The following is a 19612-nucleotide window of genomic DNA, read 5'->3' as shown; positions in this document are numbered from 1 at the left end:
GAACAAAGAGAGAAGCATGGAGATGAGTTAGAAGAAAGCAGGATGAAGTTGAGATGTGTTAGATTCTAGTTTTCTTTTGAAGGTAGCACTGACAAGATATTGCGATTGGATATGCAGAATAAGAGAAAGAAGAATCAGAGACTACATAGATATGGCCTGAACAATGGGAAGAGTGGAGTTGCAATTTCCTGAGATGGGATGACTGTGAGGATAAACAGGATTTTAGGCAAAGGAGTGGGCAGCAAGGAAGAGTGAAGAATTCAGTTTTAAACATTTTAAGTTTGAGAAACTTTTTTAAAGTTCAAATAAAGATGTCATTAGGTGGTTGAATGTGAGAGTATGGAGTTTAAGAGACCAGTCAAGGCTAGAGAGAAAAACATGGGAATCATCAGAGTACAGATGATATTAAAAGCTTGGAGACTGGATGAAAATGAGTGAGTGAAGAGTGAAAAGAGAAGTGTTCCTAGACTGAGATATAGGACACTTCAACATTTAGAGGTCAGGGTATTAGGAGCAACCTGCAAAAAAAAAAAAACAAGAGGAGTGGCCAGCTTCTTAGCAGTAGGAAGAAAAAATGAAAATCTGGTATCTCAGCTATGAAGTGAAAAATGGGTTTTAAGGAGGGAGTGATCCACTGTACAGATACGCCAAAGGAGGAGCATCAAAAATTGTCCTTTGGATTTAGCAATGTGGAAGCCATTCATTCCTGATGGTGACAAAAGCTGTGTAGGTGAAGTGATGGAGATAAAAGCCTGATGAGGATGGATTCAAAAGACAATCAGAGGAGGCAAAGCAGAGACAGCTCCTAAAATGGTTCTCCTATAAAGAGGAGTGGGGAAATGGAGCACAAGTTAGGAGATGTGAGAGATTTGGTGGCAATTTTTTTTTCTTTTTGAGGAAGATTAGCCCTGAGCTAACATCTGCCAATCTTCCTCTTATTTTTGCTGAGGAAGACTGGCCCTGAGCTCACATCCATGCCCATCTTCCTCTACTTTATATGTGGGATGCCTACCACAGTGTGGCTTGCCAAGCACTGTCATGTCTGCACCCAGGATCCGAACTGACAAACCCTGGGCTGCTGAAGTGGAACACGTGCACTTAACCACTGCGTGGTGGCATTTTTTATGCTAATATACATGATCTAGTAGAGAGGGAATAATTTATGATATAAGAGCAAAATGAGATAATTGCTGGAGTAATGTTCTTGGAGAGGTGAAAAGAGAGGGAATCTAAAAGACTAGTGGAGGGGTTGACTTTAGATATGAAACAGAGTTCATCTAAAACAGGAAGGAAGGCAGAGTAAACGCTGGAACATTGGTAAATACAGTGTGGGAAATTGTCAAATTCCTCTTCTCAGTGAAACAGAAACCAGATAAATCATATGAGAATGAGGAAGAAGGGAGACTTTTTGGAGGTTCTGGAAACAAGGAGAGTGGGAGGGCAAATGGACCAGAGAAATATATTAGTACTATAGAGTAATAATGGGGGCACCCATGAAGTTAGAGGTCATGAACCCAAACAAAACCTCTAAGCATGGAAGTCAGGTTATGCAAGCCCACTCAGCTGCAAGGATGCAAGGATGGAGTAAGTGAACAAAATGTTGGATTTAACCACAGGTTTTGATGGTTTAGCTTTTATTTTCATTTTATCTATCTGTCTGTCTATTTGTCTATCTATTTATCTATCTATCTATCCATCTATCTATCTATATTTTGCTGGGGAAGTATAGTAACAGAATGGGGCACAGGAGTTGAGGATATATTCAAGGGAATTGTTTCGTGATTTCTCAGTGATGATGCACCATGGAACCTCAACTGGATAAAAACAGAAGAGTGGACATAGGGGAGGGGGCTGTAAAGGGTAGAGACAGAACTTTAGGATCAATGACTAGGTGCAGGCAAAGAGCAGCGAGAAGGAGTATCCTGGAAAGACATGAGATGAAAAAATCAGAAAATAGGACGCTTAAAATTAAGACTCTGGAGGGGTGGTATTAATGACAAGATGTAGGGGATGACCACAGGAGTGGGTTGCTGGAGTAGGGTAGAGAAAAGCCTAAAAGGCCAAGAAATTGAAAAAGTCATCTATGTGGCTATCGAATCACAAGATGTATAAAAGGAGTTGTGCTGAAGAGAGACACGGTGAATTACAAGTTAAAGTCCTCATGAAACGAGGGGAGGTGACTTCTTTAGGTGACCCCAGTAATGTGGGGAATCCAACGGCATGTTCAAGGTCAAAAGCTTCAATCCAGGGAGGTTTTCAGAGGATGTTGATCCTCCACCAGGTTTAAAAGGCAGCCACTTGGCAGGGCTGCAGAGGAGAAAGGCAGCTTCCAGTTAAAGAAAGAAAAATGATTGACGATAGGGGATGGGGCTGGGGAAGGACCTCAGGAATCGGAATACAGCTGGGGAGCAGAAGGCACTAGGGCCAGTGTAGGGAGAGGATAGACAGGTAAAATGATGGGCGGCCATATGGATGAAGGATGACGTGCGGATCTAGGGCTTCTGCATGGTGACCAATCACCTGAGAATGAGTAATGGTTACCGCCACCATAAGGAAACTCAGTTTAGCTGGGCAAAATATGCATCGGTAGACAGGCCAGCACTAATTTTAAAATACTATAAAGACCTGAAGTTTCCCATTTTCTGATTTTAACTTGTTCCACTACATAGTCTTAACACTGCATTACTAAATCATCTGGTAATTATTCTAGAGGTCAAGATGTGACTGATTCACAGTTAAAGCCGTCTACATAGGATAATGAAGATCCCTTCAGAACTTTTTTGTTAAAAGGAAGAAAAGTAATTAAAGCAAAGTTCAAGACACTCTGTGATACGGAAACAGTATACTGCTTTTATTCATGCTAAAAGGAGTCTGAAGATCAGCAGGAACCGATCAAATGTCCTCTACCAGTTTTTCAACATAAAGTGCATGAGAAAGCCATCTACTTTTTCTCCAAATGTCTCCCTTTCAAAACATTAGTTTAAGATTTCTGATTACGAGGGTATATCTATTAGTATTAAAAGGCCTTTATCACATCTCTAAAGAATCCATATAACAAAGAGTTTGGTATTCGGCAGGCTGAGTTCTAACAGGAAGTAGAGACAGTAAAACATAAAGGCACAGGATTAAAATTTTCAATTAGAGAGCAATGTCTATATATTCTTTTGTAAATTTTTGAGAACTATCAAAGTTTGTGTTCCAAATAAACATTTCACTAGCTTTGAAAAACCCTGGATGCAGGGTTTTATTATCTCTTTTACTCTAAGATAAACTCCTCAGAACTCAGTATTAGGACCGAATAAAACTGGAGAATGCTTAGAGCCAAAAGGAACCTTAAGTATCATTCAATTCATTTTGTAGAAACTAAGACCCAGAGAGGTTAAGTGAAAGGTTCAAGGCCAGCTCACAAGTCATCAGCAGTGCTGATTTGTCCAAGAACAGTAGAAATCAGAAGACCACATCCAATTTTTTAACATTTATTTTTGAAAATCAAAAGATGAAACGGTGGTAACGTATTTATTTTTAGCTGTTTGTTCAATAAGTTTATTGTTCTAAATTCCTTGGGATTTCCTGGGTGATAGTAGGGTCTGTTGTTCTAACGAGGCAATGCTTGGTGGGCTCTTAAATGGGGGCTGGTCACCAGAAAGACCAAGACATGATTAGAAGCTTGGAACTTTCAGCTCCATACCCTACGTTCCATGAAGGAGAGAGAACTTGACTGAATGATTGATCCTGCCTATGTGATGAACCCTCCATAAAGATCTCAAAAGTATGGGATTCAGATAGCTTCTGGGTTGGTGAACATATTCATGTACTGAGGGTGGAGCATCCCACCTCCACGGGCACGGAAGTTCCTGCATTCAAGACCCTTCCAGATCTCGCCCTATGTATCTCTTCATCTGGCTGTTCATCTGTATCCTTTATGATATCCTTTGTTATATAATAAACTGGTAAACATAAGTAAGTGCTTCCCTGAGCTCTGTCAACTATAGCCAAGTTGTAGCCAAGTTGGACAGAAGTTGTGGGTACCCTGGGGACCTGCTACCTGTGACTGGCATCTGAAATGGGGGTAGTCTTACGGGACTGAAGCTTTAGCCTGTGGGGTCTACATCAACTTCAGTTAGTGTTAGAATGGAATTGAATTGTAAGGACACCCAGCTGGTATCACAGAGAATTGCTTGGTGTGGGGAAAACCCCACACATTTGGTTGTCAGAACTGTCAGAAGTGAAGTATTCTGTGTGTGTAGGAAATGAGAAACTCACAGGAATGTTTTTCCTTTATGCTGATTAAGTATTCTGCAGAATCAAATTATTATTCCTTATTCTCAGTGTTGTTTCATTCAAGCTATTATGTTTTTAACATTATACGCTCTCTTCCCCATGCTGCTATTGCTTAATAAATTGATGTGTTACAGAACTTTCTTGAGAGCACTGAACAGATACTTTCTAAAATATCCTATTATCAATGAATTTTAAAATGTTAATGATGATTTTACTCTGTTTACCTATTCATAAATTTGCTTCTCTTGACTGTAGTTTAAAACATTTTCCTAGGCTTCACATGGTTGCTTTTTTTCTTCATTAGTTTATTAATTCATTCTTACAATCTTTTTTTTTTTTTTTTTTTGGAGGAAGATTAGCCCTCAGCTAACTACTGCCAGTCCTCCTCTCTTTGCTGAGGAAGCCTGGCTCTGAGCCAACATCCGTGCCCATCCTCCTCTAGTTTACACGTGCGACGCCTACCACAGCATGGCTGCCAAGCAGCGCCATGTCCGCACCCGGGATCCGAACCAGCGAACCCCGGGCCACCGAGAAGCGGAACGTGCGAACTTAACCGCTGCGCCACCGGGCCGGCCCCTCATTCTTACAATCTTAACTCACCTAAACTTGATAATGATCAAAACGGAACTCCCAACTCCTCTTACAACCTGCTTTACTGAAGCCTCACCCTTCTCAGTTAACAGAACTCCATTGTTCCCAAAGTCTGGACCACAATCTTAGGATTCATTTTTATTTCCTTTCTCTCATATCTCAAATCAATGCTGTCACCAAATCCTGTTTGTTGTACCTTCAAAGTATATCCAGAATGCAATCACTTCTCACTACCTCCCGAGTGCAAGCCCCCATCACCCACCCCTGCACGGGGGCAGAGGCCTCCTACTTGGCCTTCCAGCTTCCACTCTTGCCCTCCTGAGGTGTGTCTGCTCTCAACACAACATAAGTCAGATCATGTCACTCCTCTGCTCAAAACCCTACCATGGCGCCATCTTTACTCAGAGTGAAGGATGAAGCAGGTCACACGGCTTTCGATCCTACACTACCTAGACCTTGTCACCTCCTTGGTCATATTTCTTTTACTCTCCTCCTTGTACTGCTCTCTCAACCCCTGCCTCACGGGCCTCTTTACTGTTCCATAAATACACCAGGCAAACACCCTCCTTAGGGTCTTTACAGTGGCTATTCATTTCGTTTGTAATAGCAACAGTAGCACTGCCACCATGATCACCACCCCTCCCCAGCTAATAGCTGCATGGTTATTTTCTCCTTCAAGTTTTTGCTCAAATGTCACCTTCCCAAAGAGGGTGGCACTGATCACCCAGTAGACCAGGCTGGCCATAGGTGGAGAAAGCATATGACCAAAGACAAACAGGTATTAAACAGCCTGGAGCTGTTAGATACTCATTTTTGAAAAAGAAAAAGCTATTGAGACCCAGTGTTATGAGACACTCAGGCTGATGACGATAATGATGGCAATGATGACCAGTATTTATTGGATGCTATGTACCAGGCACTGTTTCAATTGCACTGCATGTATTATTTTTTGTAAATCTCAATATCTATCTCATGAGGTACATATTACTTTTATTCTCAATTTTAGATGAGGATTGTGAGGTGCCCTCAAAACTCTAAGTAATGCCTCTCTTTCTGAAGACTTCTTTAAACTGGATGCTGAAAGGGTTGTCTTCCGGGAACACGAAAGTTATCTAACAAAAACCAATACCTTTTCCCTGTAAAATTCACTAATCGGGTCCTCTAAGTAATACAAATATTACTTCCTTACCTCCCTCTGCCCACACTCTTCAACCACCAACACCACTCCAGTCCCCTACCGGCAAGTCATAGATGGAGACAATGTTCAGGCTCCTGGCACTAGTGACTTAGTGCTCACTTAATCCAGTTAATGGTTTAGGGTAATGGTTAGTTAATGGCAGAATTTGGACCACAATTCTTAAGAGTGATGTGACTTGGCTTCCAGTCCCAGCTAAGGTAACAGGTAATCCACATGGCCATCATAGTCTGAACTGGAACCTCATGGATCGGCTTTAGGCACTGATTATTAATATGCATGACTCAAAAACAGAAGGGAAAACTCTTTCCCAGAATGAGTATTCATATGGTCTTATAAAAGTGACTTCTTCCCCATTCTCAGCCTCTCCTCTAACTTCAGAATTGCCCAGGATTCTCTTAAAATTAGTTCCATAAGGAAACTCTCCGACCACTTGGAAATTCATCAGCCTTCCTTCTGACTCCATCTCTCATCAGAGAAGGCATTAGCTGGGAAGTTTGTAAAGCTTTCATTGAGGAATGGATCTGCAAGGTGTCAGAAGAGAAAAACACTTTTCCAGAAAACATGTATTCCTGTTTTTTATTCACTTAGCCCTGAAACTCAAAGCAACTTGGCTGCTTCATTTTAGGTCCATGACTAGCACTGTTGAACTCAAAGCATTTACAAACACAATCTCTGAGAAAATAATAAAATGTCCTAACAAATATTATGAAACCAGTTATAGGTGTTTTTACCATTTTCCCCTCCATGGAGTCTTCATATATCCTTTATTATCTTCAGTTTTTACATGAACTTAGCAGGAAAGATAACATCACTCAAATAGTACTTGTTTCAAGGGAGTTGAGGGAAGAAGAGATGGCAGGAAAGAAAGAATAGGTGAAAAACTTTTTTGTTCTATTAAAGAGTAAATGGATCCTTTACTTAAAATCTAGTTTATGAACCTGTAATTCAAGTTCATCTCAGTGGTATTATTATCATTAGTAGACAGATGGGGAAATTTAAGCACTGCAATTAACTCCTAGCAACAAAATGAAATTCTAACTTCCTCCAATGTTACAATGGCAGGCCTATCCTTAACCAGCTTTAAAGGCTATATCACTTGGTCATAGAAGCAATTCATTTTTACTGGTACCAGGGACAAGTCTCAATAGCCAAGAAGTTTAGTGTTAGTTGGCAGTTTGCCCAATTAAACAAGCAAACCCAAGAACCCTTAGAGACTGCCTCTCCTATTTACTGTATAAGTCCCTGGAAAATCTTCAATTTGATTCCAGACAAGAGAAAAATAATCCTCACTATACATCATTTCCAAGTTTAGGATTGAAACTTTTAAACCTGCTTTGAATTAGAGAAACTGCGCCAAAGTTGGGGAAGACAAAGATAAAATAAAATTCAAATTATCTGCCCAGATCTTCAATGGATGGATGAAGATTAGACCAAGTTTATTAGGGCAACTTAAATTTGGTTTTACCAATCAATTTTTATATCGAAGTTCTGAAGGAATTGTTTATTTACTTTCCAACTTAAATGTATAAGAAAGAAGTAAAATTCACCATGTATCTACAAGTGAATTTCCTCATTTCATTTGCTTGTAATAATGTAACAAATGTAATATATCCCCAGTAGCACTTAGGTCAGGTCCAATTAAACCTGTATTCAATGATTTCAGTTAATTTTAAAAACTTACTTTCTATGCAAGATGGTAAAACTATTCCAGAATGTAACAAACTCATCAGTGTCACACAATGTTATAAAGAAGAATCCTTAATTATTTAATGTTTTCTATCAAATTCTACTAAGCTTAAGCACAGTGATCAAAGGATCCAATGAATCACTCATAAAATAGCCTATCTCTAGAAACAACCATCCCTCATTGTAGCACAACCTTGAGAAAAACAATTTGCTTACATTGGTGCTAAAGGTAATAAAGCGAAGCAAAATAAACTTGCCTATTCTCTTCTTTCTTCTTGCTTATTCTACATGTTTTTATCTTTGATCTCATCCTTCTCTTCTGCCTTCTTAAAGTCATTTACCACATTATTTTCATGTACTTTCTGTTTCCTTATCTTCTATTAATAAAATAGTATTCTCCTTACTTTTCCTGACTCAATTCTTTATGTTACTGGAGCCTCATTGTGAACAATCTCTTTCAACTCCATTTTTACTATGAGACAGGCGTGCTACGCCACAGAACAACAGACACCAGTGAATTTCAGTTAATGGATTAGGGCAGAAAATCATAGGCTAGAGCATCCTATTAGGGGAAATACATTGTCAAGGGGCAGGTCACTTTCTATATTCCCTCAGGGAGGAAACCTCCTTCACAGCTGACTCATATACATTAAGTAGAACTGACAATGTGTAAATAGAAAAGCCAAGTCAAACCTCATTGGAAACACAGTTAAAAAATGGTGACCTTCTCGCATTAAGTCTTTGTTAGCTGGAGCAGGAATGATGAGCTCTGCTCTGCTTCTTCAGGCACCCGCTCCAAGGCCTGCTGACAGGAACATGGTCCTTTGGTCATGGGAGACTGAGGAGCCAACGGAGGGGGATGGTGACCAGACCTTTGCACTGACATGCCTGGAGACTATTACCTCTCAGTTCCTGGTGAGAATAAATTTGGAGAATATCAATGTTTTCTGGATGAGTAATGTTTTCTGGATGAGTAAGACTTATTCCTTGAGCAAGAGATACCAAAAAATGGAGGGAAAATAATTGGAAGTCAGCGTGGGAAGGAATCTAAACTGCATCATCCACACATACAAACACTGTGCTCTCTTGCTGGCTGAAGTTGAAACTGAGCTCAAAACCCTGAGAAGAAGGGTTTCCAGAGAAAGACAGAGACTCTGACTCCACCTTTAGAAAGCATTATGTGCACAAAGCTTGCTGTAAATGAGGGAGGAAGTGGTGTCAGTGTCAAGCATAATGTGTGTGGCTGCAGATGAGCGTGAAAAAGCAGACTTGCCATCTTGTATATCTTGGCTGAAGTTTTTGCATATGTTCACGGTTGAGCTCATTTGGGTGGGGAGTGGGAAGGAATACAAAGTTTAAAGCAGGAAAAGAGCATAATCAGATAAGAATTTTAGAAAGGATGATTTGAAAATGATGCTTGGGCTGCATTTTGGGCACTTGATGGTTCTCAATTTTAACCAAGAAAGGCAAAACACCTAAAGGCAGAGCTTTCAGGGGAAGAACCAAATTCAGTTTAGCGTAGTTACAGCATTAGATGATTGTGAAAATAAACAGGTGCCCACTTATCTGAGCTTAAAAAGAACCTGTCAGTGAACATAAAAGAGACAGCATGTATTTTGTCACTCCTTTCTCATACATTTTGTGAAAATTTCACAAATTGGTGTCTATATAGGCCACGGCATGGGTGTAAAATGCCATGGGGTTGGCAATGGGGACATGGGGCACAGGAGAAATAGGGTGAGTAATTGCATGTGGTTAGAGGCATAATGTGTGGGGGTGGAGGGTGTGTGTGTAGGAGCAAGTGTTTATTTCAGTGAAGACCACGTGCCTGCCTACAGATGTGTGTGTTAGAGAATATGCTTATGGTGAGAAAAAGTGGTAAACACATAGCCACACATGTATTCTTCTGGAAAATTCATGGTTGTTCTTATTGTTCTAAATCAGCATTTTCTAAACTATGTAGCTGTGTTCCTTGGAACACAGTGTCTGCTAAGCTCTTAATATGTGTTCCATGAAGACAGCTTCTTGTGTTCAAATTAGCTTGGGACAAGCTGCAGGTGACATCTCTCCTCTGAGAGACCCAAAGGGCTTTGAGGGCTAAGGAAGGCTCTGAGAAATACTATAGTAAGGTAACCAACTTCACCTTTTTCTTATAAGAGCATTTTCCAACTTATTTGACATAAAACTCCTTCATTCAAAGAACATATACTAATAGCTGAAGGGAAATTGGTGTTCCAAAAAACAATTTGGAAAAAGCTGATTTAAATGTGTCCAGAGCAATAGAAACACAGAGTGATAATGATAAAAGTGACTTTGGTAACCATGGGCAAACCTAATACAAAATTTTCAGGTCGAATACAATTCCTTGCAGGCCTAATCAGTCCTACAAATTCTCTTCAAAGCTAAATTAGCTCTTCAACTTCTTAAGCAGGTAGGTCTTTGTGTACAGATACTAACTTCGTGTGATTTGCATTTTAAAAGAGGAAAGATTTCAGGCTTTTCTACACAAATTGAGGAGCTATTGAAGTGTACTCCAAGTATGTGTTGTCCCTTTAGTGACTGAAAACTCTAATTTGCAATGTGACTAATATGACATCTTTTGAATAATGCAAACTAAGAAAGTGCTAATTGGTTTCCATGGTCATACCTACAGCCTCATGAAAATGGATTAGGAACATAAAGAAAAAGGCAGACGATATAACTGCAGAGCCATTTAAATTATAAATGAAAGACAGTCTAGTTGAATGAAATGGAAAATAATAATACTGATAATAAAAATTTTAATAACAGGTGACCAGCATGATGAGCACCTGCTTTCCATCTGACAAAATTTCAGATAGGCTGTGTATAATATGAATAATTTTCACCTGAAAAAAAACCCCTAAGGCTAGAGAAGCTGGCCGATAAAAGAAAACGTAAAATTTATAGCTAGCATTTATCGACCACCTACTGTGTAACAGGCATTGTTGTGAACACTTCACATTAGGAATTCACGTGAGCCTCAAAACAGCTTTGTGAGGTGGGCACCACTGTCATCCCCATTTCACAGATAAGAAAACTGAGCAATCAGCCATCCTGTCATGCAACAGAAGAGCCAGGATTTGGGCTCAGGTATGTCTCTAAATCATGGGTTCTTTCTACTTTTCTACTGTCCTAATGCCATGATATTTGTATACTCTGCACTCTCTGATTTTATTATAAGTTGATGTAATTTTAACAATTATTGCAAAGTGGCTCATGTTAGAGCCTTTTGATAATTTTACGCAATTGTGTCCCTGAAGGACATTAACACAGCCCCATAAAAGAACATAATCTGTTTCAGAAGCAAATGCCCCTACTTCTGTGTTTGATGTCTTCATTCTCACAATCCCGTCCTGAGAAATGTCACTTGAATTTACTTCTGTAGACAGTTTTTGATATATTCAGCAATAAAATGCACCAGTAAACTCTAAAAGCAATTGATACTCTGTGTGACATTTATGAATTTCCGTACTGATTTCAGCACTGTATTGCTGAAGTTTTAAGTCAAAACAAATTTTATTTTTTTCCCAATTCTATTGGAATACTTCCTGTTTCAACCAAACAAACTGCTCTCCATATGCCTCTTGCTGGTATCTGCCAACTGATAAGAAGCCAAATCTGATGTCAGAGAGACTAAAGCCAGAATTTAAGTTGCAGGTCAGCACTCATTTCTCAAATAATAGAAATGGTATATCGAGATCAAAGGCTAAATCAATCCCTTTGCATGGACCAATTTAGAGAAATGTGGATACCACATTTTAATAAAGAACTTCAACAAACTAGGGAAGCAAACTAAGCAAAACATTGTGATGGTTGAAGAATTAGTAAGTTTAATGCAGAAGGAAAGAAAACAGTATTTACAGTCTTTTTCTCTAATGCACAGCAGTGCATGGAACTTCACTGCATTCATTAATTGCCCAGAATAACCCTGGGAAAGTCATTAGCACTTCCATTAACAGATGTTAAAGAGAGTAGGCAATATGCCTGGGATGACACAGCTGGTGACAGAGCTGGGACTTGAACCCAAGTTTGGTATGAAAGTCTGGCATTCTTTCTATGACATTACATTCCTTCCTGAGGAAAAAAAAGGAGCAAAGATTTAAAGTTGAACAAAAGAGCTGCCTTCAAATGTGATCATAGAGCAAAGGCATGAGACTTTTTCTACCTATTTCCATGAAGGAGAGCTGGGACCATGGCAAGGACATAAAATTTGGGATAAAATAGGAATACTTTGCTACACTGACCTGTCTGAAAATGGAAAAGACACGTGGCTCCTTGAGTTTGAGTTCCCTGTTGTTAAAAGGCTCCAAGAAGAAGCTGAGGTGCCAAGATCTCTTCTAGTCTCTAAAATTATTTAATTCTAAGATTCAAACAAAATACATAGTCTCCAAGAAATCCTGATATCAAGAACCCTTCTTCCTTCCCAATCTGCCTTTTCCATCCCGTCTCAGCTGTGTGATCTTAGGAAGTCAAACTTCTAATCCTTAGTTCGCTTATTAGTAAATAGGAATAATATCACCTTCCAGGCAAGATTGTTAGAAGATTAAATAAGATAAGACATTTGAAATGCTTAATCCATCGTAAGCTCAAACAGTGTAAGTTACGTCTTCCTATGTGTTTCTGAGGCCCGAGTCAGTCTCAGGATCAGAGGAGCTCTAGGAGGAGCTGCCTGTCACCTCCCCTTGAATCATGCCAAAAGCACAGTGAAGGAAGCACTCCAAGGATGCGAGGCTTTCCACTTCTTTGTGCATCTGGATCAATCACGAGTCTGCATTTGCTATTGACTTGCACGTTTTCCTGCTTGTTCACTCCCAGAGAAAAATATGCAATGTTCTTAGGCATTGCTTTCAGGGTATACGATGTGCATTTTTAGTCAACTCTATGCAAAATCATCAATTAAGTTAGGTTTTTACATGCCATCCTCATCCTTTAACTTTTCCAGTGGTGCATTCAATAAAGCATACTACTATTCTGTTTTTTAATTAACCATGAATATGCTATTCTCTCTCAAAAAGGGGTTTTTGGCTGCCAGTTAATGTCTCTTCCTTTATTTAATATACAAAATGTTTTAGGCATACACAAGAATTAGTGTTGTGGAACCATTATCACTTTCTGCTGTAATCCTACTTTCCGGTACCTAAAAAAGCTGACTGGAAGACTTTACAAAGAGAATGAAATATATTCAAATATACATGATTATGAAGATGCTTGATGTGATTTTTTAGATTATCTCTGAAGTTCAAATACATTTTGATAAGAAAAGATGTCATTATAGAAGTCTTCATCATATATAAAACTTTAGACTATTAATTGGTGCTTAAATTAAGAAGACTTGCATAACTATTATTTACACACAGGGAAATTAAAACTCTAAGAAAGGTTAATTTCATTTTAAATGAAAAAGAAGCATCATCTAAGACTCTATCTATGGCCAACGTTGATCTCAGGTTACTGCGGGAATTCTGATGCATTCATGCATCCAGGAGCAAACTCATCCTGATCCACTGCCCTGTGGCCTATAGACCATGCCTGGGCTCCCAACCTGTGAGATACTAGTGACAATTTCATCTTTTCATCACTCTGAATATGCTTGTGTAGAAAACAGTATGTTACAGTCTAAGGAGCCTCTCCTTATCATTACTTCCAGCCCCCAAGTTATGAACATGCCATGGGAGATTAAGTTAAAAACGTGGGGTTTTTCTCATTCTTTTATTTTTAGAAACAAAATTGAAGTGTGTGTGAGTTTAAGGAGGTTAAATTAAGCAAAATACCAAAAAATAAAAACCTGAAGAACTCATAATTTGGATGTTAACTTCTATAAGCACACACATTTGACAATGGAAAATAAGTATTCCTGGTTTGTGAGAAAGCAAAATAGTCCTAAAATAATATAGATGCACAAACAGATATCCATTCACACAATCTATGATACAGTTGTATATGCATGAATACATACACATACAAACGTTACACAAAATAGGGAAAATTTAAAAACAAACAGTAGAACTGTAATGCTTATTTCTTTCATAGGCTCTCCCATACATCTGTATATTATAAACATAGCACCATACGTCCATTTAGGATCACTGGAGTCTTATATTACATGTTACATGGCAGCACTATTATAAATGTGGCAGAAGTAATAAATGAGAAGAAAACATAAATTCTCTTTTTATGAATAAATTCTTACATATCTGTATTTAAGAAAATGTTGTCACATCCATTCTGATAAAATCATATAAATATTTTCTTAGTTTTGGAGGGTTACATGTAGAAGGTTACAAAAGAACTAACAGAGCGCTTAAGAGCTGAACGTTTCTGCGATGAGGTAAAGTGGCCTACACTGAAATCAATGTGAATTCTAAGTAAAGTTTTCAGCTTTTCAAGCAAATTACAATCTATCACTCATTTCTCCGAGAACTACTCGTCTCAGATATACTCTAATGCTTATACTATATTATATTCGCTAATTCAGGTGAATTCCACTCAGACACAAATGGTACTAAGTGTACATTTAGCATCCATAAAGACATAAGGAAGTCATCCTCATGAATCAAAATTACAACAAATAATTATTGAACCCGTACTATGCCACAGGCATATGACTGAATTTTAAGATAAAGCATTGAGAAAAAAATAATTGAGGTTCCTAAAACTCTCCAAAGGATGAAATATAAAATGGAGAAGGAAGTAAAGATTCTGTGAGATCATTAGCTTCCTACAAGGCAGGAAAATAAGAAAGGAACAAGCTTTGGAGTCAGACCAAAGTAAATTCTAACCTTCCTTGTACAATCAGCAGCTGTGGGATCTTAGATAAGTTGCGGTAAAATGAATATGATAATGCTGCGTGATTAAATAAGATCATGCACAGAAAGCATCTAACACATTCTTTGCATGCTAGTAGATGTTCAGTTAATAATGAGATTGTTCATTAACAGTGTTACTAATAACATCAACTGCAAAATATTAACTCTGCTATTTTTAAAAATTTCTAAAAAATTGATCACTGCAGGTGGCATATGAAAAATTAATAAAAGCTTGCTGAATGAATGAGCACTGAATGTAATCCAAACTGTGAGGAGACATGCAACGAAGCTCAGACAAGGTCAGAACACTTCCATCTGTCTCTATTCTCTGAAAAGGATTTTCTAGAAAAAAAGTTATACTCTCCTCCCTTTTTTTCTGCCTCTGTGGTTGTTAGAATACTTTAAGAGAAAGGTAATTTTTCCCGACTACTAGCGCCATTCCCAGAGACAGACTTAATTTCTCCATTCTCTCATTAAATCATAAAACAGGGTTATAGTGTTCCAAATTTCTACTTGCATGGTGCCAAGACATTCAGATCAGGTTGGTAGAGTAAATGATTGTCAGGTGCTTGGGCAGTAAACCAGGTGGAAGGCCTCGTAATGCCATGTTCTGGGGTGAGAATAGATTCCACAAGTTTCCCTCAGCCTCCATTTCCCCCCAACTTAGCAGGCTGGTACCCACTTTCTGCCATCATGGCTAATATTCCTGAGTTCTCCATGGTGTGTTAACACTCATTATGTCTCTATTTAGTCTACGATGAGGCACTGTGGTGGACTCAGTCCATGAAGAAGTGGTCCTGGACCTGAGGCCTTGCTTTTTTCTGCCTTTACTAAGTCACATGACATGTGATATGTTTTAACTAGTTCTCAGTTGTCTCTTTTGTCAAAAGAAACAAAGGGTCATTACAGCATAGGCTTTGCAGTCAGAAATATGTGGCTTCGTACGGTGGCTTTCCTACTTCTAAGCACTGTAACCTTGTACAAATTATTTACCTGCTTGCTACGCCTTGGTTTCTTAACTTATAAGATGGCAAAAATAATAACATTACAGGCTAACTGTATAAGGGTTAACGAGACAAGATCTCTAATATACTTACAAGAGAATAAAGTAAATTCTTCTTCTTCTTCTTCTTATAAGATTATCCAATATTTTTCTTGCCTACAATTATAATCCTCTATACAAAAACCCTAGCTTTATATTATATAATGGAAGTCAGGAATATATGGCAATCAACTAGAGAACGAAAACGGAAAATATAAATGATTGACATCTAAAAGAAGTCAGAGGAGAGAGGAACTACCAAATGTAAACTAGCAAAACAAAGCAGATGTAATACAAAGGTAAATAGATATCCAGTCCAATTAGGATGCTAGAAGACTCAGACAGAAATTTAGCCACTGTGCATTTAAACGAAGACGAACTGCATGAGTAGGAACCACTTTACATCGGAGGTATTTTCCCAATATATGCGAACAAATTACAACTTTAAAAATACACTATATTCTATTTTAAGAAATTTGAGTCTAAATATACAAATTAGACACACACTTCTTGTCCTTTAAGTTTTCTGTGGAAAAAAAATTCAATTCAGTTCAAAAATTCCAGTTCGAATACACATGACCTAGTAGCCACATAAAACCATGGTGTTCCGTGGAACTAGTTTGAGAGTTTTGGAATCTGAAGTATCTGGTAAGAAGCAACCCAAAGGGACAGTGATTTTGGGGAAGCTCACCATCAAAGAATGGTGCCTAGAAATACATCCTTATTTCTGCGAATTTGTTTTACAAAAATCTGAGAATTCTATTGCTTTAAAAATAATTACTGGAATATAAAAAGAATAAAGGTCAGATATTATCAGTGCAAAGGAACATTAAAAACAAAACAAAACAAATAACCAAAAAAAATCTTATCCCTGACCTAATGTTCTTTCAACTCAGTAACTCAGAGACTACTGAGTCAAAGGAAAGAAGATAAATTGTATCAGAACTAAAAAAACATAAAGTACCAGAAATTAAAAGGCTATGAAAAGTCTATACTGTGTCTGGTTCATAGGAAGAGAAATCCACAAAGTCGGCAAAGCACAAAAAGGAAAAAAATACTAACCTACCTAGTCCACAATTGGTTTTCAAAAATCATCTTTTCTAAAAAATTCCATTCTTTGTGGTTGAACTTGTTTTCCTCTTATACAATCGAAATCAAATGAGTTGTAAGCTGAGGTATTAAAATCAAAAGTGGAAATTTGTATTGATTTCATCTAAACCTGTAATTATTACATTCCCTTCTCCTTCCAACATTAATATCCTAAACTTGACCCTTCTGTTCCTATCCTCTCTCTAAGGTATTGTGTGGCTCACTAATTTCCATTTCACTAAAGATTTCTCGTCCCTGATTTCTGTTTCACAGGCAGTGTCTCAATGTTGTGTAGTGCGCTGCTGACGTTGATGACAGTCTTGCTATAGTCAATACAGTAGCTTGTGAGTCAGCAAGAGGAGGAATTAAGTGAATGCATCTTATCCACAATATGTGTGCCCCACTAGTAGTTCTAAGTTAGCTCAATGTTTGAGACCTCATATCATGAGCCGAGGGGCACTTGTGTCGCATCCAACCACCATGCTAGGTTGGCAATAGATATTTTCTAGGTGTCAGTGACACTGATAGCTAGATATTTTAGCTGGCCCTTACATACTACAAATTGAAAATAACCACAGCAAAATTTTATTGGGAATATCACCACAAAACTACAGAGATTTTTAAATGTTTTCTCAAGTAAAATACAACAAAAAAATAACATGTTTAAGAGACACAGCCTAAAAGAAGCCTGAGAGAAGATAGTGGCCTCATTAGAACCCACCAACACTTATTTGTCTGCATGAATATGGATTACTTTAAATTATTTTATACTGTCTCTTGAGTCAACATGCAAAACTGTAAGGATCAGGAAAAATCAGAAAAAGAGACAGCCAGCAGTACAGATTCCAGTATGAGCAAGAACATCCTTACTGAAATAAATTGTTTGTTACCAGTGGGTCCTTGGGGGCCAAGGCAGAGGGCAAACTTAAGACATTTTCTCTTCCCTGAGAGTGGTCTCTAAGTTTCATCAAAAGAGGAGCATCTTAAGATTTACAAAGAGAGTTCCATACAATTTTTATATTCATTTATACTATACAAATATAGCAAGAGGTATTCTCCATGTATACGTGATTATAAGTTATTACACAGTTAGAAAACAACATACTATTATTGTTTCAAATTTATTATGAATTTAAAAAGAAATATTTATTCTATTTATTACTTTTGTTAGTATTAAAACATTATGCAACTTCCTAAGGATTTTTGTCTCATCTTCTGTATCAAAACAAACTGTACTTATACTCAAAATCAGCTATAATCTATTGTCTGTTTCAATATGGTCTGTTTTAATTTATAACTATCTCATATCTAATAGTATAGCAACAAAATAAGCTTAAAAAAAGAGAATACTCAGTTTATCCTCTATTATCATAAGTCCTCAATGTTGCCTCTAATAAACATATTTCAAACGTAAAAACTTACTTGATTTAAAAAGTAACATTTTGATAAGTAACAAAAAAATTACTTAATAGGACACTCATCATTTCTATTTACTTTCTTACTTTCACAGACTTTCATCACTTTAACGATAATGTGTATTTTTTTTCCTACAAGGGCTGATAACCTTCGACAATTTGAAATATGAACTTTAATGTGAACTTGAATGACTGCTGTTTCACCATAACTTGTTGCAGTAGCGAATATAAGCCATTTGAGAGTTGACATCTGAACGTCTGCAGGAATTGTGACTTTCGAACCCAACCAGCCATCAATAAATATCACGGGCTATTAACTAGAACAGCATTTCTGCAGACAAAGAGACCCACCTCAGGCTCAGGGCTAGCAGCTGCTCCTTTGACTTCAACAGCTCCCCCACTTTAAAACTGGCATAGCCCAGGAAACTTCGCTGAAAATAAGAGAGAAAGAACGATTTTCATTCATTTCTGAGGTTCTTAATATTTTTGCTGTCACACCAATCACACCAATCACACAAAATTAATGTTTAGAAGAATGAAATGTTAAATCTATTAGCCTGACAAATATGTCACTGGCAGAGATACAATCATCAGTAATATACCCACTTCACGGGGTGAGGTCGAGGGGTGCAAATCCTTTTGTTAAAAATAAAGAGACAAATAGCCTAGAAAATAGCAAAATGTATAATACAAAAGCCAAGACTTTTCCACGAACTAATTTTCTCCCCATATGAAAACTGGGGTAAAAGAAAAGATGATAAACTTTCAATATTTACCAGTGCCGACGTTGTTCTTATCAGAATTCCTCAAGTCACTGGCAGCAACAACTTTGTATGCCAGATATGAGCAAATCTGTCACTTGGAGCTATTTTTATGTGGGACTCTGTACAAGCTATAAATAGAAATGCTATATTTCTCCCCCATCATAGCAATGTTTAAAAGCATTTGTTTCCTTTGTTATTTCTATGCTAGCATGGGACAATTTCATTCCAATACACCAAAAAAGAAAGGGACTTATTCAGTCACATTTTCTAAAATTGCTTTTTTAACCTATCATAACTGGTGTTGACTATGTACGAATATCTACTTTCTATACTCTTTGATTCATAATGTAAAGAATAAAACTCTAAATTGATTTTTCTTTTCCAGGATAAAAATCTTTCATCTCTTTTTAATACTCCTGGCTACTTCTGATTTGAAAGTCATACTATTATGGTATAGCATGAATAGAATTTCTCATTCTCCCCTCAAGGTCAAGAAGTAAACACGAAAATATCAAAACCATATTATTACCCATGCCATGGCTGCCTAAAATATTGTAATACTCTACAAGAAGTCAATACTACATCTTCCAGAACATTCTCTCTTCATATGTCTGTTGCCAGGCTTCACTAAAATAAGAGGCTGGACTTAAGTAGTCTGAGGCCAATTGGGTCTTTTCAGAGGAAAGTGTGCAGTTATGCCATACACAAAAGGCTCCATC

The 19612-nt window shown here is 37.8% G+C and overlaps 1 protein-coding gene across 35 annotated transcripts in view; it reads right to left on the bottom strand.

Moving 5' to 3' along the window:
- INPP4B (inositol polyphosphate-4-phosphatase type II B) overlaps positions 1-19612 on the bottom strand; it is a 747831-nt gene that overhangs the window by 229577 nt on the left and 498642 nt on the right. For 29 of the 35 annotated variants that reach the window (XM_070258367.1, XM_070258371.1, XM_070258379.1 and 26 more), the window contains one exon: positions 18481-18560. In XM_070258367.1, coding sequence (XP_070114468.1) covers positions 18481-18560 — 80 coding nt within the window. The other 6 variants (XM_070258434.1, XM_070258456.1, XM_070258486.1 and 3 more) reach the window with 4 other exon arrangements.

This window comes from Equus caballus, chromosome 2, assembly GCF_041296265.1.
Source record: "Equus caballus isolate H_3958 breed thoroughbred chromosome 2, TB-T2T, whole genome shotgun sequence".
Classification (NCBI taxonomy): Eukaryota; Metazoa; Chordata; class Mammalia; order Perissodactyla; family Equidae; genus Equus; species Equus caballus.
Note: the sequence above shows the minus strand (reverse complement) of the source record. Positions and strands in the feature narration are given on the sequence as shown.